The sequence below is a fragment of the Acomys minous genome (assembly GCF_964271855.1).
Source record: "Acomys minous genome assembly, chromosome: 6".
Taxonomy (NCBI): domain Eukaryota; kingdom Metazoa; phylum Chordata; class Mammalia; order Rodentia; family Muridae; genus Acomys; species Acomys minous.
The window spans coordinates 82306127-82333635 of record NC_140487.1 but is presented as its reverse complement, the minus strand read 5'-3'; the positions used below and the strand labels follow the sequence as shown (position 1 = coordinate 82333635).

Sequence of the window (27509 nt, the reverse complement as noted above, 5' to 3'; positions counted from 1 at the left end):
CTCATAAACATTTCCTTGTTTCTATAGAAACCAGTGAAAGATTGAGACAAAGGAAAACAAAAACCTAAGGGATTTTTTTCCTTTTAAAAAAAGATTATTAAAACAATGCTAAATTCAAATAACAGATTGTAACAGTATTCTTTTTGTCAGACAGTCAGCATTTTACACACACACACACACACACACACACACACACACACACACAGCTTTATTAGAGGAATTGACAATTTGTTCTGACTCATGCTTGTCTACTCTAACAAATATATATATTTTTTAATTTCACAAGTGAGCATTACCAAATTAGAGGTAAGCCAGGTTTTAATTGGGATTCTTTTGGTTAAGCACAAGGGAAAGTAATTCTTGTTTTTAAATACTGAACAAGCACAGCTCATCGCTAGTGGCTGTGTCAGTTTTCAGTGGAAGACTTCCAAGCAGAGACGGATGAAGCAAAGAAACAGCGCTGGACAGATGGACCTAGGGTTGAAGGCAGCACTGGCCTCTTGACACCTGAGTAGTGACTGATTTCCATCTCAGAGTCTGAGTATTTCATTCTTTACTTTTTCCCTTTTCTCTAATTCCACATATACTCAATATAACGTTCATGACCTGAGTATTTGACTGTTTTTAAACATGCCTGACACTCCTGGGATTTTCATCTTGCTTTAATAGGCATTTTATTTTAGTTATCACCTATCTTCAGATAATATCATCAGCGGTTCCCAAACTGTGGGTCACAGCCTCTTTCGGGGAATCATATGATCTTTTTACAGGGGTTGCATATCAGATATCCTGCATACATATATTTACATTATGATCCAAAACAGTAGCAACATTTGAGTTATGAAGTAACAATAAAAATAAGTTTGTGGTCCAGGTCACCCCACCATGAGGAACTGTATTAAAGGGTTGCAGCATTAGGAAGGCTGAGAACCACTGAGATAGAGCACTAACTATATTAATGATTGCTTTAAATTGCACATTCAGAGTTATGTTTCCACCACAAGTGCCACCTTCTGGTGAGGGCAGCCTACTGCTACACGATGGTCTTAAAAATATGTGACATACTGCCCAAGTGTTATCCTCTCTCTTCCTAAACAGACAAATCACTCTGTAAACCACCTTACAAGACAGCACTGTCCAATGGAACTCCCCGTAACAACGAAAACACCCTCTGTGCTCTTCTGTACGTAGCCACTTAGGTAGGAGTGGCTGGACAGAATTTCAAATGTGGCAAATGTGACCAAGGCCTTGGATCTTAGTTTAATAGCTTCCTACAGCTACACAGCTGAAGTCAATGCACAGCCTGGCCCAGAATCAGCATCCTGGACTCTTAGATTTCTTGGCCAGGATCACTGGTTTCCCCAGGGCAGGGTCCTACCAAACTCTTGGTTTAATTGCTATAGATTTTATTTTTTTTTTACCAAGTGCACTCTAACTCAAACTGCATCCTAATACTTAGATTATAGTCAGATTCATCTTTACAGATAACAGTTTCTTTTAAAAACATGAAAAATTTAAAGCTCTGTCCTTTGTCTAAGACAAAAGACAATACAAATGCAGGTTATTAGGCTTGATGGTTCTTTAAAAGAATATGCATACATCAGCATATATGGTTGACTTAAAATCTGGACCTGGGAGGACAAGAAATCATTTAGAGTTACCTTGTTGGCTAAATAGGCCTACTGTGTTTCTGGATTTTTAAGTGGAGGAGTTTTACTCACTGTTTCTACAACCCCTTGGAAATCTGAAACTAAAATCCGCATCCTTACCGAAGCTTTCTTTCCGCCGTCACGCGCACACTCTGCTTTGCTATGGTAGGGTGGCTCGTGGGGGCTGGGCTGCTGGAATTGATTGTTTTCATGTAGAAAAAGAGTTGTTAAAGGACCTGTTTGTTCTTCAAGACACATATAAAGAGTCACACGGAGTCAGCAGACATATCACAGTAGAGACAACCTCGAGACCAGATTGTGCCGCCTACCAACGGTGGCAGGGTACTTTCTGTAAGCAAAGAGCGGACTTTGGGGCCCATAATGAGGCTCTATTCAGCAGGCCAGTTTGGCTAAGCCGAGAGAGGAGGTGGGAAGGGAGGAGAGGGGCTGGGGCACCAGGGGCCATTTGCTTTCTCATTCTGATGGCACTTAGTCTACGAACACAGAACAGATACCAAGACAATACAGGATGGAACTGGGCAATTTCTGATTGCCCTTCTAATCTACGAACGAAAAGCCTCCGCTGCTCTCTTCCCTTGATCGAAGCCTTTCAAAAGGCTAACAGAGAGCGATAGGGCACACAGAGGGCAGTTCCAGGCCTGCGCGTCCTTTCCTGCTTGCGTGTTTAGAGAGAAGCAGAAGAGATCTCATCGCCAAGGACTCTGACCCTGGTGCCCCAGTGTAATGTGGAGACTCACAGGTGCTTAGGGAAAGTCAAACTTTCTACTCTGCACCAATTAGAGTTTGTCTCTGGGTTAGAATGCGTTGTCACACACAGCTACCTGAGGCCTAGACAATGTGACAAACAGCTCTGCCATTGATGGATGGGTATACACTCAGCCAGTGAGCTAGAAGACACGCCCACCTTCACTCTGCGCAGCCTCATCGGTGATGGGCTCCACCAAGGGTCTGAGAACCCGACATGGCGCAGACTCTGCTACACCAAAGCTTTGGCACAGATGCTTTGGTCCCGGACTTGTTCATAAGTGCTAGCTAAGCACCCGCTGTAGCTTGTACAATTGCACGAATGAAAGTACACACACCAATTCCAGGCCTTGAAAAGGCAATCAACGGGCTGAATGCTGTTTCAACCACATCAAACTGGTTTCGGTCTAGAGATTCAAAGGTCTTAAAAATCGTTCTGAGCTTACAAGAAATTCAGGCTGAGATTTCAACAGACCAATAACAAATATTCACTCTAGCCCATGGCATTGGGTCTCAGAATTTGGTGGCCAAGTATTTGGGAGAAATGTGAACATTTTCCAATAGAACTTGTAGCTGACTTACAATTTTCAACTATCCATCAAGTTGCACCATGAAGTTCTATTTTTCAGAGAAAATGCACTTAATTTTAAGTGGCCTTTTCTAGAATAGGCCTGCTTTATTTTTTGAGAAATTGAAATTAAATAATTCCTCTTTTGTATTAGAGCTTAAATGTATGGCAGTTCTAACCAAAAACAGAGGGCACAACTGCTGGTAAGTGATTTTATAGGGTGTGGGGCGGTGAAAGGAGGGTTCAGGGAGACGTGGATGGCACTGGGCCTGTGCCTGCAGCACACGTTCATGGTCACCCTCAATATTAGGTACCATGGTACACATTCCAGCAGATGGTTAAACTGGGGCTCCTCAGAAGAGCGGAGACTAGTGAGGAGGTAGCAACAGGGCCTCAGAGACAATGAGACGGGAAGGGGGGGGGCAGGGTGGTTGGGGAAAGAAAAAAAAACCACACAGGACTGAGAGAGAGGGAGAAGGAGAGAAGCCAGGAGTAGCAATCTGACGTCGGCAGCGGAGGCAACAGAGCCTGGCAGAGGCGTGGACAGAAGGACAGAAGGACCCAGGGAGAGGACCACGCAGAAGCAGAGAGTACCTGAGAGAGAGTTAAGGAGAGGGCTCTGAGCCAGAAGCAAGAGGTGAGGAGAAGCTGCGTCTTCTGGGCCTTTTTTTTCCCCTGCTGAATAGAGCCTTGATTATAGAGGTACCCAAAGTCTGATCAATTTCATTCTATTTTTTTAAAAAAAAACATTTCATAGCAAGAGTCACATGAATGCAAAGGCACCCCAAAGCTGAAAACTCTTAAATCCAAATGCAGAAGAAAACCTCCTGCCATGGCCACAATTAGCACCCCATTAGGTAGAATATTATAAAGAGTAGGTTTTCAAAATATGTATTTTTAACCACTGTGTTAATTTTAGTTCTCGCTCTGGCTCAGGGAGCGTGATGTGTGTCCGTTTCCCCTGAGTAACAGCTGTTCCTTTGAACCCTCTGAATAGGCATCTGATTAGGTGGGAAGGAAGTCATTTTAGAAGCCAGGGCAGACTCCTGTAAGTCTGGCATGGATTGGTCCAAGCTGGCGTACCCCAGATCTCTTAAAAAGCCAAGAAATCTGACAGCCAGCTAGGAGTCACTTTCTGCGACATGGAAACCTAGTGGATGCAGTTTTCTCCTTCTGGCTGTAGATTCAGGCATAAGTAGTTTTTAGGCCACACCCTAGTTCTGAATTTAATATAGAAAATGTATTTGCAGCTCCTCATGGAGGAAAGTTTCCTTCAGTTTTATTGGGAAGCATCTCCTTTATGACTGGTCCTCACATAGTGAGCTGGCGCTGGGGGTGGGGGGTGGGTAGGGGAGCAGCCCCCGTGTGAGCCGTCCGGCTTTAGACCTGCCACCTCCATGGCTAGTTTGCCTATGTGCTCTGGGATGAGTTTTAGGTGAGTGTGATATATAAAATGTAACTTGACAAGGGCCACATTTATATCTCATGCACATTTGCTATTGAGAATTAAACTAGTTGGGCTTTTGAATAGTCCTGCAGGGGAAAGGGGAGGAGGGGGAAAGAAAAAAGGAGGAGGAGGAAGAGAAGGAGGAGGAAGAAGAGAAGAAGAAAAACGTAAGAAAAAGAGAAGGAGATACTGGCCTTTGGGAAAGTTAAGCATAGCATACATTGAGGTGCAGGCCCACAAAAAAAATGGCGGTTTAAATACTTACCATTCCATCTCGATCTGGTGAGCCTCTGAAATAGAAAGGAAATTGATAGCAATTATGAAAATGAATCATTCTTGCTGCAGTGACTGAAGACCATTTATTAACCATCACCTCCAGCCCGTGTGTGTGCACACTGCAGTAAGCCTCACTAAGGAAACCAAAGCTATGAAGCTGAGCAACACCTGAGTGCAGGGGTAGGCACATGTGTGCTAGGCAGGGAGGGGTATTCTCATCGTGAACTGACATCCAACGACACAAGCTGGCCGTGCTGGGCCTTGTTCCACATAGTTCATAGGAGTCTGGCCCATTCTCTTTTACAGAGCTATTTTATTTCAATTTATGTGTATGTGTGCAAGACTGTGTGGACGTGTTCACATGTGAGTGTAGGTACCTATAGAGGCCGGAGAGTGTGTTAGATCCTCTGGAGCTGGAGTTACAGACAGCTGTGAGCCACCTGACATCAGTGCTGGGAACCGAATTTGACTCCTCTGAAAGCACAGTACTGGCTCTTAGTTGTGGAACCAGCTCTCCTGTTCCCTTGGCCCATTCTTGCGAGCTTCACTTAGACCTGTCATAGAACATGTATACATGGATGTGTATTCCTTTAGCCTCTCACTGTGAGTGATCCTTAATTTTTTTTTAATCAGGTAAAGCTTTTATGGTAGTTTTCAGCCAGTTTGAGAATATGTATCTTCCTCGGTATTTCTTTTTTTTTTTTTACATTTATTTATTTATTAAGTCATTCATATTACATCTCAATTGTTATCCCATCCCTTCTATCCTCCCACTCCTCCTACTTTCACTCTATTCCCCTCCCCTATGACTATGACTGAGGGGGACCTCCTCCTCCTGTATATGCTCATAGGGTATCAAGTCCTTTCTTGATAGCCTGCTATCCTTCCTCTGAGTGCCACCGGGCCTCCCCATCAAGGGGATGTGGTCAAATATGGGGCACCAGAGTTCATGTGAAAGTCAGTCCCCACTCTCCATTCATCTGTGGAGAATGTCCTGTCCATTGGCTAGATCTGGGTAGGGGTTCAATGTTTACTGCATGTATTGTCCTTGGTTGGTGCCATAGTTTGAGCAGAACCCCTGGGCCCAGATCTGCCTGTCATAATGTTCTACTTGTAGGTTTCTAGGACCCTCTGGATCCTTCTATTTCCCCATTCTCCCATACTTCTCTCACATAGGGTCCCAAAAGGTGTCCTCACATCTATCCCACTTTCATGGTAGGTGAAGACTTTCATGGGACATGTCTCTTGGGCTAGTGTCTAGTTATAAGTGAGTATATACCATTTGAGTCTTTCTGCTTCTGGGTTAACTCACTCATTATGATAATTTCTAGTTCAATCCATTTGTCCACAAACTTCGAGAATTCCTTACTTTTAATAGCTGAGTAGTATTCCATAGTGTAAATGTACCACAGTTTCTTTATCCATTCTTCTACAGAGGGACACTTAGGCTGTTTCCATGATTTGGCTATTATGAATAAGGCTGCTATGAACATGGTTGAGCATGTTGTGTGCTGGTGCATCTTCTGGGTATATTCTAAGGAGTGGAATAGCTGTGTCTTGAGGAAGCTTTATTGCCAGATTTCTGAGATAGCGCCAGATAGATTTCCAAAGTGGTTGTACTAGTTTGCATTCCCACCAGCAATGAAGGAGTGTTTCTCTTTCTCCACATTCTCGCCAACATGTGGAGTCACTTGAGTTTTTGATCTTAGCCATTCTGATGGGTGTAAAATGGAATCTCAGAATCATTTTGATTTGCATTTCTCTGATGACTAAAAACATTGAGCATTTCTTTAAGTGTTTCTCAGCCATTCAATATTCCTCTGTTGAGAATTCTCTGTTTAGTTCTGAGCCCCATTGCTCAATTGGGTTATTTGCTTTGGTGGTGTTTAATTTCTTGATCTACGTATGTTTTAGTGATAGAACAGGAGATGAAGGCCGCAATTGTGCTAAGTAGCGCCCTCTGTTGCCGAATCCCAGGGTAGTGGTTCTGTGGTGGTGTGTGTTCAAAGTAAGATGAATCTGGAGGTTCAGATGCCGCCATTTCTAAGTTCTGTCACTTTGAACTCATTGTCTAACTTGGTAGCACAAAGAACGAACAAATCCTAGTTCCTGACAGCTGCTAAGCCTCTGAAAGTGTCGATTTTAGTTTCTTTTTTTATCCATTGACGGTTCTTCACTAGGAGCACAAACAGCCCATTTGCAGCCACACTGTGCGGTGGAGCAGTGTAAATGAGTTGCTTTTTTTGTTAGAGCTGGAAGTAGACTGGCTAAATGAGGGAAGGTGAAGAGGTTCGAATGACATGTCCCGCCATAGTCTCAGGGCTTTGAATTCTTAGCAGAGCTGTTGGGGTAGGTTCAGGAGGCGTGGTCTTGCTAGAGGACTTACATCACTGAGGGCGGGGCTTTGAGGTTTACATCATACCCTCTCGCTGTTTCCTGCCTTTGGTACAAGGTGGAAGCCCACAGATTCCTCTTCCTGTCACCTTTGCTCTGCCATCATGGTCACTAACTCTTTGGAACCATAAGTTTAAGTAAAGTCTTCCGTAACTTGTCTTGGTGACAGCAGTTTTTGCACTGTCACTACTAGTACACAGCAGGAAGCGAGAGGGTAGCCACTGTTACATGGGAACACAGTTTTTAGTTCACTGTAAGGATATTTAAAGTGTTACGCTATTAGCAAGGACTAGAATGTTGGACCAGGCTTTGTTTGGAAAGATTTATTGATTTTTATCTTATGAGTATGGGCGCTTTGGTTGCGTGTATGCCTGTGGACCCTGTCTATGCCTTGTGCCTGTAAAAGCCAGATGAGGTTGCCAAACCTCCCTAGAGCCGGAGTTACAGATGGTCATGAATCTCCATGTGGGTATCTCCCATGTCCTCTGGAAAAAAAACCAAACAAACAGCCAGTGCTCTTGACTGCTGAGCCATCTCTCTCCCACCCTGGTCAGCTAAGTTGACGCCATTTACACTGAAGTCATCAGTGAGCAGTGTCTAGAAATTCCTGTCACGTTGGTTATTTTCTGGTTTGTTGGATTTTTCACTGTTCTCTTCTTTCTCTTCTATTAGGATGAGGGTTTTACTGCTCCACTGTGTGGTCATGATGGGTCCCCTCTATTTCTATCATCAGTTTATTCTTTGCTGTGGTGCTGTGATTGGGACTGTTTTTGTGTCACCCTTTGTGAGACACAAGAACTGTGGTTCTTTGAGCTTTTGATTGGGTGATGATATGGTTGTCATGAGTTGCCTTAGTGGTGTTTGTTTTGAAATGTCCTTGGCTTTCCACCAGCTTTAACAGAATGTCAAAGAAAACAAGATCATTGGCAGGTATTTACTTTCGGGGCTTGACATGTATCCCATGCTTTCCTGGCTTTTAAATGATGAGAGATTTGGTACTAGTATGTTCTATTAGCCTTTTTGAGTTAACGAGGTTTTTTTTTTCTTTACAACTTTTACACACACACACACACACACACACACACACACACACACACACACACACACACTTTCACTCTCTCTGTATTTTGGAAGTCTTGATAAGATACATTCTGTAAAGTTCCTTCTCTGTTCACACTTTTTGATATTACATTCCTCGTGTTCAGATGCCCATTTCTCTAGACTTGTGAAATTTTCTGCTATAAACTCGTTGATGAAATTGTCTATGCTTTAAAAAAAAACCTTTTATTTTTTTTTAACCTCATGGAGTATCTTGAACATGGGCCAGAGTTCTTGGAAGTTTGGTCATAATTAGTCCTTTATTTTTCTTCATGTGTGTCTGACCTCACCCTCCAGACTTGGTCATCCCTCTGCTGCTCCTCCTTGTTTGTTGATGACTCTTTTATTTCCAACAGTTCTTCTTTGTTTTCTTTTTTTTTTTCTTTCAAAATCTGAGTTTCTTTGTGTTTCAGACTTTTCCCTCCATACCACTGACTGTCATGAACTTGGCTAACTTTCTCATCTAGGCCCTAAACTGATTTTCTTTCCTCACGTATCTGCTGCTTGAGGCTTCTATGTTTAATGGCAGGAGTCAGAAGTCTGCTGGCATTCCAGCTGCCCAGACCTTGAATTTTGTCTCTGAGCTTGCAGAGGCATTAGAGTGGCCTGATTTCCCACATGATTTCTGTTTCTTTGATTTGTTTGGTACATTTGTTGGGGATTTAATGTGTCCCTTTTCACTTTTTCTTTGTTATACTTTATGGGACTCTTCTGAACTGCCTCTTCTTGGATTCTCCTTCATTACTATTTTCTGGGGACCCAAACTGCATGTACAGAAATGAGGCTTTATGGCAATCTTGATATACATACAGAGTAAAAAACAAAACAAAATAAAAAACAAAACAAAACAAAAAACAAAAAACCCCACAACACTTGTGTCCCCATTAAGGTTCAGAGACAGGGGCACTAGGATACTTTTGGGGGGAAAATGTAGTTTATAGTGTTTTAGAGCTGTAGGAATTAATAGTTAAGAGGTAAAAGGGGCTGGGTGGTGGTGCTACATGACTTTAATCCCAGCACTTGGGAGGTAGAAGCAGGCAGATCTCTGTGAGTTTGAGGCCAGTTTGATCTACAGAGCAAGTCCTAGGACAGCCAATATTACATAGAAAAGCCCTGGCACTGAGAAACCAAAACCAAAACCAAACTAGACCAAAACCCAAAACCCAGCATATAGGTTAGAAGTGTGAGGAATAATCAGAGAAAATATTAAAGAAGAGCTCAGAAAAAGAAAAAGACATGAAAGGCCTGTGCAGGCAAGATGTAGACTAAAAGGAACTAAATAATAGAGATACAAAAGTGTGAATTAAAATAACAAAAATATGATTAAGTAGGAGATATTATACTATTAGCTTGTACTTCTTCCTAGGTGGGATAACATGGCTGGCCCTGTTCCTTTGTCAGTTTTTCTGTGTAGCTGTCTCTATAGGTGGAGAGTGGGCCGCTGTTTTTAATGATGCACACAAGTTAGATGGCCCCGTCACTGAGGGTCTTCTGTGCTGGGCATAGATTTCTGTTGGACTTTCCTAATGGGAGACTCTAGCCATCTAATTACACCTTCTCCTGGTGGGCTGGGGAGCCTGGTTACCGTTGAGGGCACACAGCATTGAGGAGCAGGCATGGAGGGCACTCACAGGCTGGTGTTTACCTCTGCTGCTGGGCTTTCTCCTCCCTTGAGGATCCTGGCCTTTTCCCTGCGAGTGCAAGCCCCAGTCAGGCAACAGTTCCTGTGCTCTCACTGCTCTGGCTCACCCGGGCAGAGCTGGAGGTGCTGCCTTCCACACATTCTGCAGGCAAGACAGTCACCCGCGGGGCTATGGGAGACTTCAGCTTTAGGCCCCTCTTTTCACATTTCTGATAGCGTTTCCACAGTCAGCACTACCCTGGACTCTCCACAGCCACGGTGTATGTAGTTTTCGGGTGTGACTGTGCTCCCCACCTATTCTCTCTCCAGATGGCTGTTCCTAGGTGGCTGTACCCAGCAGGGCCCAAAACCTTTTGGACAGTGTCATTGATCCTTGCCCCAGGTGAATTGCAACGGCTCTATCTGTCTGGGTGCTGGCTGATGGCGGCCCCAGCTAGTCTTTCTTTGGAGGCTTATGTGGATCTCGCTGTCTCTTGCTTCTTTCTACACACTGCTCTTCTTCTCTTCACACCCTCCAGTTGCCCTACTACTCCCTATGTGTTTTTCTGATGGTCTTCTATTCTTTTTCTCTCAGGAGGAGATAGACTCTTCGCTTTCACCAGGCCATACACAGGCAGCTTTTAATCGGCCACTTTTGCATAATGCCAAATTTCTATAGCATTCTATAAGAGAACCAACCAAGCCTTGGGCTTGTATTTCATTTTAATAAGTTTTATTTTGTGTGTGTGTGTGTGTGTGTGTGTGTGTGTGTGTGTGTGTGTGAGAGAGAGAGAGAGAGAGAGAGAGAGAGAGAGAGAGAGAGAGAGAGAGAGAGACTTTATGTTGGATGAGTTCTATTTTAAACTTTGTCATTCATCAAGGTTGTGTGGCCTCTAGTTTTAAATGTTGCTTTCTTTTTAACTAATGCTCTTTCTCTTCAGCCCTCTGTCTGGGTTATAGTCTTTCCCAGGGTCCTGTTGTCAGCCCTGTTTTCCTCATGGCCTTCAGCAAGTTGTTAACCCACCTGGCACTGCTTTCTCATCTCCAGAAGTGAGATGCTGTTGCTAACCTTATTGAATTATGTGAAAATGAAGGATGCCAGCGCAGTCAGACGTTCTGCCACTTAGCACAGGCTCTTCCCCTCCTCTCCCTGTCAGCCACTCTAATGATGATTAAATCAGGAAGCTCTGGTTCTTACCCCACTCTCTCTGAGGAGGGTCACTCAGCTGAAGTTGATGCTGTCTGCTACCCTAGCAGGTTGCTTAGCAACCCCAGGCCAGTAGCAATAATTCTGAAAAAGGTTCGCATCAACAAGGTCTCAATGATTGCAGGCTAACATAAGCGTAGCTAAAGTGGAAGGGACAGCACGCTGCCAGAGGGTTCTACTAAACCCTTTGTGTTGATGATTCCTTTTCCAAGAATGATACCTGATCCAGTTAAAGAACATGAAAAACAAAAGCTTTCCCAAGACAATGAGACCTTTAGTTATCACTGTTGGGGGAACCAGTTTATTAATCTGCTCTCCTGTAAGGAACTCAGCACTCATGAGGACTTAAGAAAATGTGCTTGGGATTCTTTGAAGTAATGGCTCATTAGAAGCCCGCAGAAAGACACTGGGCATCTGAGGTAAAGCCATGAGGAATAACTCATTTCCATAGACTTGGCAATAGAAAAGAAGTGCTTTGGCTATATGCAAATTAGCCTAGCTTGCCCTGGGGCTTATTTAGCATTTTTAAAAACCTTTTGCAGACACCCCAAATCCCTGGCATAGTTACAGTGGGGGCTTCACAGCAACACCATTGGCTTTTGCTGTGGTGTTCTGAGATGCTTCTGACAGTGCCCCACATAACACATGGCACATTGCAGGCGTTGGCAGGTGTGGCTCCACATAACACATGGCACAGTGCAGGTGCTGGCAGGTGTGGCTCCACGTAACACTGGCACAATGCAGGTGCTGGCAGGTGTGGCTCCACATAACACATGGTACAGCACAGGTACTGGCAGGTGTGGCTCTACATAACACTGGTACAGTGCAGGTACTGGCAGGTGTGGCTCTACATAACACATGGTACAGTACAGGTGCTGGCAGGTGTGGCTCCACATAACACATGGTACAGTACAGGTGCTGGCAGGTGTGGCTCCACATAACACATGGTACAGTACAGGTACTGGCAGGTGTGGCTCCACATAACACTGACACAGTGCAGGTGCTGGCAGGTGTGGCTCCACATAACACATGGCACAGTACAGGTGCTGGCAGGTGTGGCTTTACATAACACATGGCACATTGCAGGTGCTGGCAGGCGTGCCTCTACATAACACATGGCACATTGCAGGTGCTGGCAGGTGTGGCTCCACATAACACATGGCACAGTGAAGGTGCTGGCAGGTGTGGCTCTACATAACACTGGTACAGTGCAGGTGCTGGCAAGCGTGGCTCTACATAACACTGGCACAGTACAGGTACTGGCAGGTGTGGCTCTACGTAACACTGGTACATTGCAAGTGCTGGCAGGTGTGGCTCTACATAACACTGGCACAGTGCAGGTGCAGGCAGGTGTGGCTCTACATAACACATGGTACATTGCAGGTGCTGGCAGGTGTGGCTCTACGTAACACTGGCACATTGCAAGTGCTGGCAGGTGTGGCTCTACATAACACTGGCACGGTGCAGGTGCAGGCAGGTGTGGCTCTACATAACACATGGTACATTGCAGGTGCTGGCAGGTGTGGCTCCACATAACACATGGTACAGTACAGGTATTGGCATGTGTGCCTCTACATAACACATGGCACATTGCAGGTGCTGGCAGGTGTGGCTCTACATAACAGATGGTACAGTACAGGTATTGGCAGGCGTGCCTCTACATAACACATGGCACATTGCAGGTGCTGGCAGGTGTGGCTCTACATAACACATGGCACAGTGCAGGTGCTGGCAGGTGTGGCTCTACATAACAGATGGTACAGTACAGGTATTGGCAGGCGTGCCTCTACATAACACATGGCACATTGCAGGTGCTGGCAGGTGTGGCTCCACATAACACATGGTACAGTACAGGTGCTGGCAGGTGTGGCTCTACATAACACATGGCACAGTACAGGTGCTGGCAGGTGTGGCTCCACATAACACATGGTACAGTACAGGTATTGGCATGTGTGCCTCTACATAACACATGGCACATTGCAGGTGCTGGCAGGTGTGGCTCTACATAACAGATGGTACAGTACAGGTATTGGCAGGCGTGCCTCTACATAACACATGGCACATTGCAGGTGCTGGCAGGTGTGGCTCTACATAACACATGGCACAGTGCAGGTGCTGGCAGGTGTGGCTCTACATAACAGATGGTACAGTACAGGTATTGGCAGGCGTGCCTCTACATAACACATGGCACATTGCAGGTGCTGGCAGGTGTGGCTCCACATAACACATGGTACAGTACAGGTGCTGGCAGGTGTGGCTCTACATAACACATGGCACAGTGCAGGTGCTGGCAGGTGTGGCTCTACATAACACTGGCACAGTGCAGGTGCTGGCAGGTGTGGCTCTACATAACACTGGCACAGTGCAGGTGCTGGCAGCGGTGAGAGCCCCACCCCTTCAGTGTCTGGCCTTCTAGGGATTGTGGATTTCATCTAGTAGAAAGATCATTGTCCCTGGTGAGGAAACTGAGACCAAGTAGAGGATTGCATAACTTCCAAGGTTCAAGGAGCTCAAGGTCACCCACTGCCAAGGATGAAGCCCCTACGATTTAAGGCCCTTCACATCTCACCTCATCCACCCTTGCCTCTCATCACTACTTTTACCATTAGCTCACAGGTATATGCTCTGTCCATTTGCTCCATCCTGAATGCCTGCTAGATTTCCCATCTCTTTCTGCTCTCGCTTTTATTATTCCATTCATGTGAAAGACAGTCCCTTATCTTTTAGAAGGCTAGACTCAAGGTGCTCCTGTGATGAAGCATCAAGCCAAAGCCAAATGTGGACTTTCTTACCTTCAACTGTCTCTGAAATTCCATTTGAAGTGCTCATGAGGAACTCATTGCTATCAGTTTATTACCGGACAGAAGAAGAGGGACAGCCGACACTTGCTACATGTGAGGGAGCTCACTGGATCCCTAAATATTGCCTTATTTAGTTATAGGAAAGACTTTAAAATGTGTTCAATACCTTGTTGATTGAATGATATATTCTTGAATGGAAGGACACAAGAAAATGCTGAGCATCTTATGATAAGATTTATATTTAGTTAAACTTCCCCTTGGTGGGGAGGCCTGGTGGCACTCAGAGAAGGGATAAGCAGGCTACTAAGATGAGACTTGATGGCCTGTGACCTATGGTGGGGGAGGAGATCCCCTTTGGTCACAGACCTAGGGGAGGGGAATAGGGTGAAAGTGGGAGGGAGGAAGGAATGGGAGGACGCAAGTGAGGGGAAAACAATTGAGATTTAATCTGAATAAATTAATTAAATTTAAGAAAACTTTAAAAATATTTATATTTAGCTAAAATGAAAATGGAAAGCTGGGAAATAAAAATAATGAATTATGTTCACTTCTTCACACATGGGTGTAATATTCTTTGTGGTCCCCTTTTGGGGATGCTGGGTGAAGGAGGGTCCTACTTGATGCCGACCCACAGCTGCACTTCGACCTCTTCATAGCTCGCTGCAGCTGTTGGCTAGTGCTCTCCTTACACTGAGCTAGGATGGAGACCCATTGGCCCTGTCCAGTAGACTTTGTTCAGCTCAAAAAATGCAAATAAGATCTTGTGTCAGGGCCAGATTCTTAATGAACCCTCAGTATGGTTAAATAAGAATAAAGTGCATGAACATGTTATACTAATAACAGTCTTCAGGGTCTTCTGGGGCACCTAGGGAATCCATTTTCTTGAGTATGATCACTTAGCTACATCAAAGCAACCCCATAGTTGCTTTTGGCATGGGCTTCTTACTGGCAGTGAAATACATTGAGGTTACTGGCCGTTCTATCGGTTTACAGTTCTGCCTGCCCAATCTTGGGATCTCAAGGAAGAGCTCTGGGGTGTCATCTAGGGGTTGGGCTAGGGCAAACCTGCTTACACAGAGTATTTTGTCATTCTCTTGGTCAGACCATACAGATATCTCTAGAAGGCTAACTTGGTGTTTTTTGTTAGTTTGTTTTGTTTTGTTTTTGGAGACAAGGTTTCTCTATGTAGCCTTGACTATCCTGGACTCGCTTTGTAGACCAGGTTGGCCTCAGACTCACAGCAATCTGCCTGCCTCTGCCTCCCGAATGCTAGGATTAAAGGCATGTGCCACCATTGCCCGGCAATTTGGTGTTTTTAACCTCTGCAAATGTAATAACCATACTGTATGCCTCTCTGCGGGGAAGAAACACTAGATATGAGGCAGTAGAAAAGTACATAATAAAAATACTGAACATGTGATGAGAAATCTCTACCTTTTAAAAGCATAAATCTAAAAAGTATTTATAATGAACAGTAACAGTTGACTCAGAAATGACCCAGAAAAACAAACAAACAAACAAACAAACAAACATACGCTATTTGTGGCACTTTTTAAGCATCAACTACACCAGGGTCATAGACAGAGGTGTGCCCAGAAAGGCAAACTCTGTGGTACATACGTAGAGTCAGTGTCTTTTTCTTTCTTCCGTATTCCAAAGGCCTTCCGTGTACGTTTTTTCAGTCCTGTGGAAAAAGAGCAAAGGGTCAGGAAACAGTTATCAGTACAGATGAACGCATCCTGGAAGGTACAGCCAGACCTGGGGAGCTTGACAGTGCACACAACTCCACAGACAGAGGCAGCAGGTTTTGGATTCAGTGCCCTTTCTTTGCTACAGAGTGAGTGTAGTAAGATCAGGCTGGTTAACTTTGTGAGATCCTGTCTCAAAGGTTTAAAAAGAAAAAAAAAAGGTAAAACAAAAACAAAAACCAACAAAACTAGGGATATTAGAGCTATGGCTCAGTGGTTGAGCACCCTAAGGGCTCAGTCACCAGCACTAAAAAGACAAAAGAAAGTTGCTACATAGCTGCTAAATTTGCATAGCCAGAAAGAAGTGTCAGCATGTGCATGCGAATGTGAATATGTAAATATGATTCATTACTGAGGTTTCAACAGGCGTTTATGAGGGCCTCGGCAGGGGAGGTTCTTAGACTCCTAAGTGACATAAGAAGGATGCTGGGACTGGGAAAGATCACAGGCTTTTCTTAGATTACTGTTATTCATCAGTAAGATCAAGACTTTGCCAAGAAGCTGAATCACAGATTCAGAATAGCCATTTCCAGGGTGGATACTGTAGTTGAGACTGGATAATCTTAAAATGCAGAGCCTACAAGCCATACTAGAAGAGCCGTGCACATCCCTCGCCTTGTCTCTCACTCTGCGTTCCCCTCTCATCTTTAGCATCATGGCTAGGCTGGCATATGAACGATTCTCTGAACACACCCAACACTGGTATTCCTGTATCTCTTCTGTGGCATCTTCATCTCTGGCTGAAAGTCACTGCTTATTTTCTCAATACTCAGAACTGCATTCATCCTTGAGGGTCGGGTCTCAACGCCGTGTGTTGATAGGACCCATATCGATCTTACTGATGCTCTAACCTTACTGATGTACTAATACATCAGTGGTGCTAGTCATCAGCTATTTCAGATTCTTTGATGGCTGTGAGCCTTTCTAGCCTGGAAGCCAGAGCCACCTGGCTTGCATGTATGCTCCCCCATCCTGCCCCGCCCCCTGCATCTGAATGCCCATCTTGTAACGGTGTCAGACAATATTTGCCGAATAAAGTTATGTTCGAAGAAAGCACCATCCAGTCAGAAGTGGTGTAAGGCAGCCCCTTTCTTCCATTCTTATGAACCGAGTCCAGTTTGGGCCTTCTACTCTTACTCCATCTAGGACCTGATGAGACGTCCCGGCTCCTACATGCTCCAGGTGCACGTACAGCTCATGTTAGCAAGTGCTAGTTTACAATAGCAAATGCTACTGCAACCAGAACCCTCAGGAAAGCTGTACTGGGAGGTAGGAAGTGAATCAAACCTGATGTACTGGGCATGGTGGCTTAGCCTTATAATTCTAGCAGTTGGGAGGCCAAGATGGGGATTGCTCTCTCTCTCTCTCTCGCTCTCTCTCTCTCTCTCTCTCTCTCTCTCTCTCTCTCTCTCTTCTCTCTCTCTCTCTCCCTCCCTCCCTTCCTCTCCCCCCCACCTTCAAAAATATATGGCCACTATTGCTGCAGGATTTGTTGTGTTGTAGGAGGCACAACCAGAAGAATAGGCAGAACCAAGCACTCGCTACTTCTCATAAGAGGCCTGTGAGTCACCAAGACTGAGTCACTCATTAGCTGTCTCTAAGGATACTACTCAAATATAGTTTCCAAAATGTCTCTGTGCAGCCCGACTTTTCATTTAATAGTCATTCTATTTAAGATGCTTAAATCTTTAAAATGTCAGTGCTCTTTTTTAAAAAACCATTTCCCCACACTAAACGATTCTCCATTCCTCTTCACATACTGAGTTTATAGGGGAGCTGACTGACATTTCAAACCACTCACAATATTTAGGAATGCTTGCCCCCACCCCATTCCATTTGTGATTCTCTTTGTTAAAATCTCTCTCTCCCTTCTCTTTTCTGTCTTATTCCCCCATAAGGACAAATACCATGGTTACATAAGCATCATTTTTCTTCTCACCACTTACCCCAGGCTTCAACTTCTTGCTGCTTCCAATTTAGCTTTAGGCTCATGATGATTACTGTACACACTCATGAATCACTACTGATGACTTTCAGACACCATAACAAACCATTACTCATAAGTTCTTCATACTGCTAACTACCTATAAGAGACAGCATGTCCTCCAAAACACACCAAGAAGTACCACAGCTCCCAGGTTCCAGGTAATCCTGTATTATCCACCAAACTATCTTGCTTTGGACCCACACAGTTGGACAGCAGCCAATGTGAACTAGGTCATGAACGTCCCGACTTATTTATTTTCCAGGAAAGAGTGCACCGGACCCAGAGTCGAGGGACACAGAGTGTGTCCCAGCATCACTTTTGGATATAGGGCTTGCTGTCGCTTCTCTTCTCTTTGGGTTTCAGTCTTCAGTTTACATCAAGTCGAACAACACTAACAGGTAAAGGAATCACACACTCTCTTAAGGTCCTATGCCACCTTGGAGCTTTATTGACACTGAGAATCACGTTTCCAGCACATAGAATATATGTACACATGGCATATAAAAAGGAGGAACACACCAATATGGGACATATCGGAAAAAGTCAAATTATTAATTAAGCATTAAAAAGGCTCTCCTCCGTGACAAGCACAAAGACGTAAGAAGATGAGTGAGCAAAGACAACTCAGGTTAAAGCAACAAAACCCTAACGTGTGAGTTATTTGTATTTTAATGGATCTTTTAAAGGTCCAAGTAGAGATAACCCTGCCATCCCTGCTAAACATGAGGTACAGACAGTCATACCTTTCGAGAACTTACCAAAACCTATTTTTGAAAAGTCTCCTAGGAGAAGTGAGTCCGTGAGGTGGCTCAGGGACAGAGGCATTTGCCTGGCACTGAGTTCTGTCCCTCAGCCCGTGCTAAGGTGGCTAAGGAGCAGTGGTGATGCAACACTCTCCCACCCCACAGTCACAGGAAGGAGAAACATTTCTCAAGGATTTTATCAGAATATCGTGGTAAAGACATTTTTGTGTCATGACGTAATAAGTTCAAGAAATGGCGGGCTGGCAAGATGGCTCAGAGCATAAAGAAGCTTGACCAGGGGTTGACTCCCTGGGGCCCAAGTGGTGGAAGGAAAGAGCCAGCTCCCACAAGCTGCCCCCTGACCTCCACACATGTACCCTGGCACGCATGCACTCATATCCATAAAAAACGAAGGAGTAAATGTGACGAAATTTTTAAAAAACTGATGATTTTCCAATTCTGACTTCACAACACCGTGATAGTTTTAAAGTCCATTTTTATTTAGGACTGTTTAGGGTGTAGGCATGCATTTTGGTCAACTACTATTTATTAGGAATAGGAAAGCAGAAGTCAAACTTTGTTTTATTCTAAAGCAATGCCCCTCTCCAAATGCTGAGGTCCACAGCAGGAGGATTTCCCAGCTGTGAAGATCTAGGGTGAGAAGGGTTCTTTCCTGAGCTGTGGAATCAAGGTCACCTTATGGGCATCTGGAGTGAGCTGGCCTGCACCCCTCTGTCTGTCTTAAGTCCTGTTAGTTTCCTCTGGTGTCCCGAGACAAGGCAGTCAAGTTTTAAAGGGACATTAAAAATAGACTTAAAAAAAAAAAGAGGTTAGAAAGCTTATCTCAATTTAGACAATTCTGAGTGTGCTGATGTTGAATAATTAAACAGAGCAATGGATACAGGATTGATGGTACTAGTGCAAAACTCTGGGCCAAGCAGAAAGTGTCATCGAGGGCCTCTCTCTAGGATGGGTACTAGCTGCATATGCTGTCTCTTTAAGATGTCTTACAAATGCTCTTTAAGTGTGTGTGTGTGTGTGTGTGTGTGTGTGTGTGTGTGTGTTACACATATGAGTGTAAGAGTTCATATGCCATGAGTATACATGCAGAAGTCAGAGGAGGAAGGTGTCTCCTTCTATGGCCCTCTATTTGATTGTCTTGAGAAAGGGTCTCTCACTGAACCAGAAGCTTATGATTTCAGCCAAGAAGGCTGACTGGCCACAGAGCTCCCACTATCTGCCTGTCCTCACCTCTCAATGCTGCAATTACAGGCATGCTTACCTTATTTATTACATGGGTGCCGAGGATTTGAACTTAGATCCTCATGACTGCACATTCTTAGCACTGAACCATTTTTGCCAGGCCATCTTACAAATGTTCTGAAAATGTTATTGGCATTTTCTCCTCAGGCAATGAGCTTGAGGTCTGGCTTGAGCAATGCTGCAGTGGACAAATCCCAAATCTATAGGTGGAAGTGCTGCAGCAACTTTTGGGCTCTGAATAAACACCATCTCTCCTACCCAGACTTGCCCAGAGACCCAGAATTTTTATAAATGCCTTTAACCCCTAAAGACACGTCTCATCATTTACTTTATGTCATTCTGTAAGGAAAATGAAGATGAAACATTTCCCTATGAGCAGATGAAATGTGGTATATCCATACAATAGAATATTACTTAGACTTGAAGAAGAATTAGAGTTTTAAAACATTGTGATAACTGAAATCAGATTAACATAGAACATCACCTATTATGAATCAACATAGAAATCAGAGCAAGGTCTGTGGGCCTGGGTGGATGGAGGTGTGGGGATAGTTGAATGACAGAGAGCCTTTTTTTTTTCTGATGGTGGAAAATTCTGAATCAAGATGGTGGTGGCTATCCTAAGGGAAAATATATGCAGTGTGGTGAGTTATGTATGTGGAAAACTGTATGTCATGTGCATTTTATTAGAGCAGGAAAAGAAATGAAGAGTTCAACCAGGTTATTTTGCAATGAGAGAAAAAAAACGTGAAAGGAAAAAAAAAAGGTACGTTGCATGAAAAATTTGAGGCCTATGGCCTTGGATTACTACATATGACAATCAATCAACATAAAATCATACATTTACTTAAAATGTCTTGAGATAATTTTTGTTGATTAAAAAAATTCAATTGTGTTTATTCTCCACTGTGAACTCTGTAGATGACAATGTCATGTTGTGATGTCAAAAGTAAGAGCATATCTGGAAACAGTTATAAGTGTGTGCTCCCCATAATGTCCACCGCGAAAAAAGGTGTTTCCGTGAGAATTTACCGAGAGCACGCACTTTCCTCTGTCAGGTATGTACACCGCTTCCAGAAACAAATGCACTTTATTCTGTCAGTTGCTCTCTTGATCTGGTCTAAGAAGCTTGCGCTCACGTTGGTCCAATTGCAAGGTCAATACATTGGTATTGGCAATCCATGTGGGAGCGTCACTTACTTTCCTCAGTGAAGGACAGGGCACGCTTTAAAGCATTTGCTCAACTGTGTTTGGAATCACTTTACTAGGGTGAAATTGTGTCAGAGTGAGAAACAGGAAAGGAAGCACACAGCACCCACAGAAATGATAAATACTCTTTCAGGACAACCGCAGCTTCTGCTCTGCACGTGATGTCCATGAGGATGCGCACAATGGCATTTCGTAGCACTCTACACATGCAAAAGCTTAGGAATACTTTGTATGGGCTGTGGACCTGGCCCAGTGCATAGAGCACTCGCTGTGCAGGTGTGCGGATCTGAGCGTGAATCCACAGAACCCACATAAAGCCAGATGCAGCGGTGTGCATCCAGGAAGTGGAGACAGGAGAATCCGTGGAATGTCTGGGGCTGTAAAGTCGCAAAGGCCTTATAACCTAGTGGCCTTTAAATGGGCAAATAATCGAATTCTTCCATTCATTTCTTTTATACTCACAGGGGAATGGAATGTGGCAATAACAAGGCAAATATCACCAGCCTAGCTCCTGCCCGACATCCTACACCTAGGAGGTGGATTAGGTAGGTCCTGAGGGAGAATCCAACAGCTCCGCCATGTAGCCATTTAACTGGGCTGTGTCTGCATGACTCCACACAGGGGATTCTAGAGATGTCCCCTCCTGATATTTTGTCGCATCCTCCGATGGTTCTTTGCTCTTCAGGAGCTCTTGTTTCAGTGGCTACTCTGCTGGGTTGCACTGCAGCAAACTTTCCTCCCAATGCTCAGATTCACAGGCTCCTTTTCCTCTAGAACTTCAGGCTGTTCAGCTTCATTCATATACGTAAAGGCCGGTTTCATTGTGTGGGAGGGTCTTCTCGCTGTTTTCGAGGGCAAACTGAAACCTGCTTCGCCTGGTTTGGGGCTCATTTCATCGTTACTGTTTAAAGAGTGGATTGTTCTAACTCAGGGTCAAGATCTTGCAAGCCCTCTATTTCACTATGCAGACACACTTGCTTTCTCCCACAGTCCTCTTGACATCAAAACCACTCACTGGTGCTTGGCTCTGCACCTCACTGCCAGGCAGTGCTCTCGTATCCATATCTGGACAACCGTGACGAAGCCTCAAAGACTTAACTGGGGGCTGCCCTACTGTCTTGGCTTTTCCTTTGCAGAAAGAGTATTAGGAAGTACTGATAAAAAATATGCAATATGAAGAGTCACTGAGACTCCCCTGACAATCTTCACGGTACCCAGAGATGCCCCCTCATGGCAGGCCAGAGATGCCCCCTCACGGCAGGCCAGAAATGCCCCCTCATGGCAGGCCAGAGATGCCCCCTCACGGAAGGCCAGAGATGCCCCCTCACGGCAGGCCAGAGATGTCCCCTCACGGTAGGCCAGAGATGCCCCCTCACGGCAGGCCAGAGATGCCCCCTCATGGCAGGCCAGAGATGCCCCCTCACGGCAGGCCAGAGATGCTCCCTCACGGTACCCAGAGATGCCCACTCATGGCAGGCCAGAGATGCCCCCTCACGGCAGGCCAGAGATGCCCCCTCACGGTACCCAGAGATGCCCCCTCACGGTATCCAGAGATGCCCCCTCACGGCAGGCCAGAGATGCCCCCTCACAGCAGGCCAGAGATGCCCCCTCACAGCAGGCCAGAGATGCCCCCTCACGGCAGGCCAGAGATGCCCCCTCATGGCAGGCCAGAGATGCCCCCTCACGGCAGGCCAGAGATGCCCCCTGCAGGGTTTACCATTAACATGAGAGGAGATAAGGGCAGCCGATGGTCCAGCGCTTATCTTGCAGGAGTGAGTCCCTTATAGCTTTGGTGCCAGCCATTTACTGATCTTTTGGATATTTACATCATATACCGAGCTACACTGTATATTGGCATTTGCATCTCTAGAACTCTGAATAAGCTGCTTCTTCAAACCTTCTTGATACACAATGGATGTCCTCCAGGGAGATACACATGAGGATGTTGGTCTCCATCTTGTTCTTGTTCAGTCCCGATGTCCCCCGTGACGTTTAGTCAAAGCCTTTCTGTGATGGGCATGTCAGTTGGCATCATCTGAGCCAGACAAAATAGATCCTCTACTGTCGTTCTAAAGGGTTAGTAGGAACATGGTCATGGACATTTACGGTTGCCTGGGGGTTTGGTGTTTGTATTAGCCCCTTCCCAGGCAGTGGCTCTTTAGGAGGGATGAATTTTGTACCCCAAGAGTCCTTTTCCTCATGTTCTACAACATCTGCTGGCAAGATTCACTCTAAACCTTGCTTTGCCCAGCCTGGGTGGAAGGAGGACACACTGTGCGTCTTGGGGTATGCTGATCTGTAGATCAGCATTTGCACATCCTCCCATTGAGCGCCAGAGACCCCCCTTCATACTCTCCCCCTCAGACTACTCACAACAGCTAGACATAAGTCTCCTCCGTTATCCTTAACTGTATCCCTTAGGATGGGTTATGGATTAAAATCAAAACAAACAAACAAACACCCCCCCCCCCACCGAAAAACACAGAACCTACCAGAACCTTCTGAGTTTAAGAGTATGCATTAGGGAAGTTAGTAAACTGGTTGCCTTGCAAACACGAGGACCCGAGGTCAATCTCCGGAACCCAAGTCAAAAGCAAAAATAAGTAACAACAAGGAGAACAAACCACAACACGCCAGCCAGGCATGCACCTGGGCTCCAAGTTCAGGAGGCGAGGCATCTAAGAAGTGGGGCGTTGTTTGCTTTCCATCCACAAGTCTTCTCCACCCAACAGGAAGGAACTTCGTTGCCTTGGCCCAAATGCTAGAAGACAGCAATCACAGTCATGCCCACCACACGCCATGGCTCATGAGAAGTAACTGAAGGCAGGTTACCAAGTAGCAACGTTCTGCAGAGCCCTCAGCCAGACTGAGACCTGCCTCCTCTCGTCCTTGGAATATCTTTCTCCTAGTCATTACAACTATTTCTGCCTTCTAACCAAAAGTAATGTCCCTATCAATGTGATTTTAAAAAAAATGGAAAGACATTTCGAGGTAAATTGAGCTGCGCATCAATTAAACATAAAGACTGTATTCTGCATGTGGAAATCTTTGTCTGGTTCCCGGTAAACAGAAAGGGAAGCTAATAAAGAATTGGCAAAGTGAATCATTTCCGTAACGAATGTGAATTTTCAGCTGGAGTCTTCATCAATGTTGAGGGTTACTTAAAGGTGAATCACATGTAATGGAATTACTTATTTTCTGCATGAACCCAGGCCAAGCATTTAGTCTCAGTAATAAAAAACAGGCAAATTTAATTGTCCTGGGCATGGTGCCTTATGCAGATGGCCACTCCAGTACGGCAGCATGTATTCGTTATGATGGCTACCCTGTCTCAGGAAAGATGCTGGAGCTTGACACCTCAGCATCCCCTCTAAGGTTGGGTGTTGCCCTTAGGTCCTCAGGAAGGCTAGGGAAGTCCTCTTCCACTGAGTTAAATTCCCAGCCCTCACCCTTCTGGTTTAAGTACAAGGACTGTGTCTCAATTCAGACTGTTATCAAAAAAGAGTCTTATCCCCAATTGTCTGAGTCGGTTAGGATAGAGGCCACGCCCTCCCATGATTCTTTAATATGTCGGCTGTCTAGAATGTGGGAGATGTTTATTAAAAGTGAATGTCAGGTATCAGGAGGAGTTGAGGCCAGTGTTCAGGAGTATTGCAGCCTGTGGCAGTCAGCTGCATGTTTCTGGCTGCTCTATATATTTGCAAATTTAAGCAAAGGATTATTCAGGGCTGGGAGGCACGCCCCCTTTGGTCTGGATGCTGTAGTTTGACATTTCGGTGATCAAAGGAAGTCCAGGGGACCTTTGTACTTGCTAAGTGCAAAGCCTGTTTACATGGCATTCTGAGCTAAGCCCCTTGGGAAGAATCCCAGTTATGGTCCAACAGCGTGGATCGCAAATGTCTGACATGAACAAACAGCAAGTTCACATTCAGTTGTCTGGAAATTCATGTTGACACAGACATAGGGAATCCTAAAGGCAGAGAAGAACTTCAAGGGCTAAGCATGGTTCTTTGTTTTTTCAAGAGAGGAATATTTGACCTTTTGGTGACATAGAAGGAAATGTTAAAGATAGTCATGGAATGCATTTGATTGCAAAGGTCAGGTTTGCCATGCCGGTGCTAACGGAACGGGGAGCCTGCTGATTAGAATTGGAAGCAGGTGGATGACTTTTTCCCCCCCAAGACAGGGTTTCTCTGTGTAATCCTGGCTGTCCTGGACTTGCTCTGTAAACCAGACTAGCCTTGAACTCACAGAGATCCATCTGCCTTTGCCTCCCCAAGTGCTGGGATAACAGGTGTGCGCCACCACCACGCCTGGCAGATGGAGGACTTCTAACAGGCTGTCACCACAGTACGGAGACCCTCAGCAGCATGCTTCGCTGGGAAGAGAGTGGGAGCCCTGGATCTAGACTTGGGTTCGACGCTTGTCCCTACTGCTGCTGGGCATGGGCTGCCTGATCTCGCCAGGTCTCCGTGTTCTCAGCTCATAATTATAAGGGGTTTTGTAAGTCTTTGATGCTATAATAAAACTTCATAGAACCGGAAGTATATTGGGCATCACTTTATGCAGATTTCTCTTGCCTAGCTCGACATGTTGGTAATTGTAAAACAAATCAGGTATTCTATATGATGAGACAAGAGCAACTAAATGTCCAATTTTTACCACTGCCAGTGCCTCTATAGTTTTATTTCTCTAGAAATAATTTAAAAACACAGAAAAAAAAAAAAGAATCAAAATCTCAAAACCTCAACCTTGCCTTGGTTACGACAGTCATGACAAATCAAAAGTCACTCTTAAGAGACACAGCCAGTTAGCGGTCACCATAAACAATAAGTGAGAAAAGACCCAGAGGAACGAATGCGTGTGTCTGGAAGAGGCAGAAAACACAGCGCGGATGAAGTCTCTAGTGTCGACTATAGCTTGCATTCATCAGTCTTCCCACTGATACCCGAAGTCAATCCAGTGTCGCTCCCACCTGAGCAAGAGGCACTGTGCATGGAATATGGTATGTCCTGTTTCTAGCTTCTCATCAGACACAGGCTCTTGCTAAGAAAGCAACACTTCCGCAACTCAAATTTCTATGACCCATCCCGCTAGACTCTGTGTAATACGGTCTCTTTTGTCTTTCTCTGTCTCTTCACATTCACTGATTCTCCTTGGCACCTGCAAATGCTCCCCAGCCTGTCTGTGACAGATGGACAGCACTGATCTCTAGGGCTTTGGGCTGATAAATACTGCCACAGATAGAAAGACTCAACTGTATTATAAGTAATCAAATGCCTCCTTTTGAAAAAAGAAAACAAACAAACAAACCTTATTCAAGGAAAAAGAAATAATCCAAAGGAACGCACATTGGACGGTAATGGAAAAGGTTTTTGTAAGCGCTGGAGTTTCACGCAGGGTGGAAGAGGGTCTTTGCAGAGCTAAGATCTGTTACCACAGCTGTCACTCTAGGCTTTGGCGTATGTTTCTCAGAGGTCAATTAAAAGCAGTTAGGCCTGCCCTACCCAGATAGAAGCCGATGGCAAAGGGAAAAGTGAGGTCTGAGCTGCTTCCACATTCTAAACATCACAGGTTACTGGCCAGGGTTATTTAGTAAGGATGTATGAAGCTAACTTCTGAAAAGATATGGGGATAGCTTACAAGTCAGAAGCCTAAGAGCATGGAGTAACTCTTTAAGAAGACCAACTACCAGGTAAATACACACAGAACCACAACACACAACAAACCCAACAAAACCCAAACCAAGCCAAAAGCAAAAACATTTAAAAAAAGAATTAAATAGGACTGGGGAAAGAGATGGCTGAGTGATTATGGCTGGGGAAAGAGATGGCTGAGTGCTTAGGGCTGGGGAAAGAGATGGCTGAGTGCTTAGGGCTGGGGAAAGAGATGGCTGAGTGGTTAGGGCTGGGGAGAGATGGCTGAATGGTTAGGGCTAGGGAGAAAGATGGGAGAGATGGCTGAGTGCTTAGGGCTGGGGAGAGATGGCTGAATGGTTAGGGCTAGGGAGAGCGATGGTTGAGTGGTTAGGGCTGGGGAGAGCAATGGCTGGGTGGTTAGGGCTGGGGACGGGGAGAAAGATGGCTGAGTGGCTAGGGCTGGGGAGAGAGGTTGTTGCTATGCAAGTGTGTGGACATGAGTTCAATCCCCAGTGCTTGTGTAAAACAACAAACAAACAAGTACGAAAGCAAACAAAACCAAAACAGCAAGGTAGACTGTTCTTAAGGAATATTTGACCTTTCGGTGACCTAGAAGGAAATGTTAAAGATAGTCACGGAATGCATTTGATTGCAAAGGTCAGGTTCTTTCCTCCCCTCCCTCCCTCCCTCCCTCCCTTTCCTCCCTCCCTTTCCTCCCTTCCTGTCCTTTCTCCCTCCCCCCTCCACTCCCCTCATGTACATGGCAGTCTAAGAATGTGCTTCATTCAGTGCTAATCATACAAACTGCGGAGCACGGGTGATCTCTATCTGACGATCTCTCTATCTTCCTGCTCAGTGGTTGATGGAAAAGGGACCAGGGGGAGCATCTATCATGTGCCAGAGACTTGGTGGCAGCGTCTTCTATTACCTGTGACTTACAGGACGGAAGAGCTCAGTTTCTCAGGCCCTCGGCACCCCTTCTCAATAGGTGGCTGCCACTCACTGTAGCCCCTGCGTATCTACTTTCCAAGTGACAGTCACACACATGGCGTTGGAGAGTACCATGAGGCGGCTTGTGGTGCAAATTCTTGAGG

General features: G+C 45.2%; 1 protein-coding gene across 11 annotated transcripts in view; it reads right to left on the bottom strand.

Annotated features, from left to right (window-relative positions):
* SGIP1 (SH3GL interacting endocytic adaptor 1) overlaps window positions 1–27509 on the bottom strand; it is a 186488-nt gene that overhangs the window by 86175 nt on the left and 72804 nt on the right. For 7 of the 11 annotated variants that reach the window (XM_084786184.1, XM_084786185.1, XM_084786186.1 and 4 more), the window contains exons 2-4: window positions 15447–15510; window positions 4695–4719; window positions 1770–1841 (exon numbers count right to left, since the gene is read on the bottom strand). In XM_084786184.1, coding sequence (XP_084642310.1) covers window positions 1770–1841; window positions 4695–4719; window positions 15447–15510 — 161 coding nt within the window. Of the gene's footprint in view, window positions 1–1769; window positions 1842–3576; window positions 3661–4694; window positions 4720–15446; window positions 15511–27509 lie in introns of all 11 variants that reach the window. The other 4 variants (XM_084786190.1, XM_084786182.1, XM_084786183.1 and 1 more) reach the window with 2 other exon arrangements.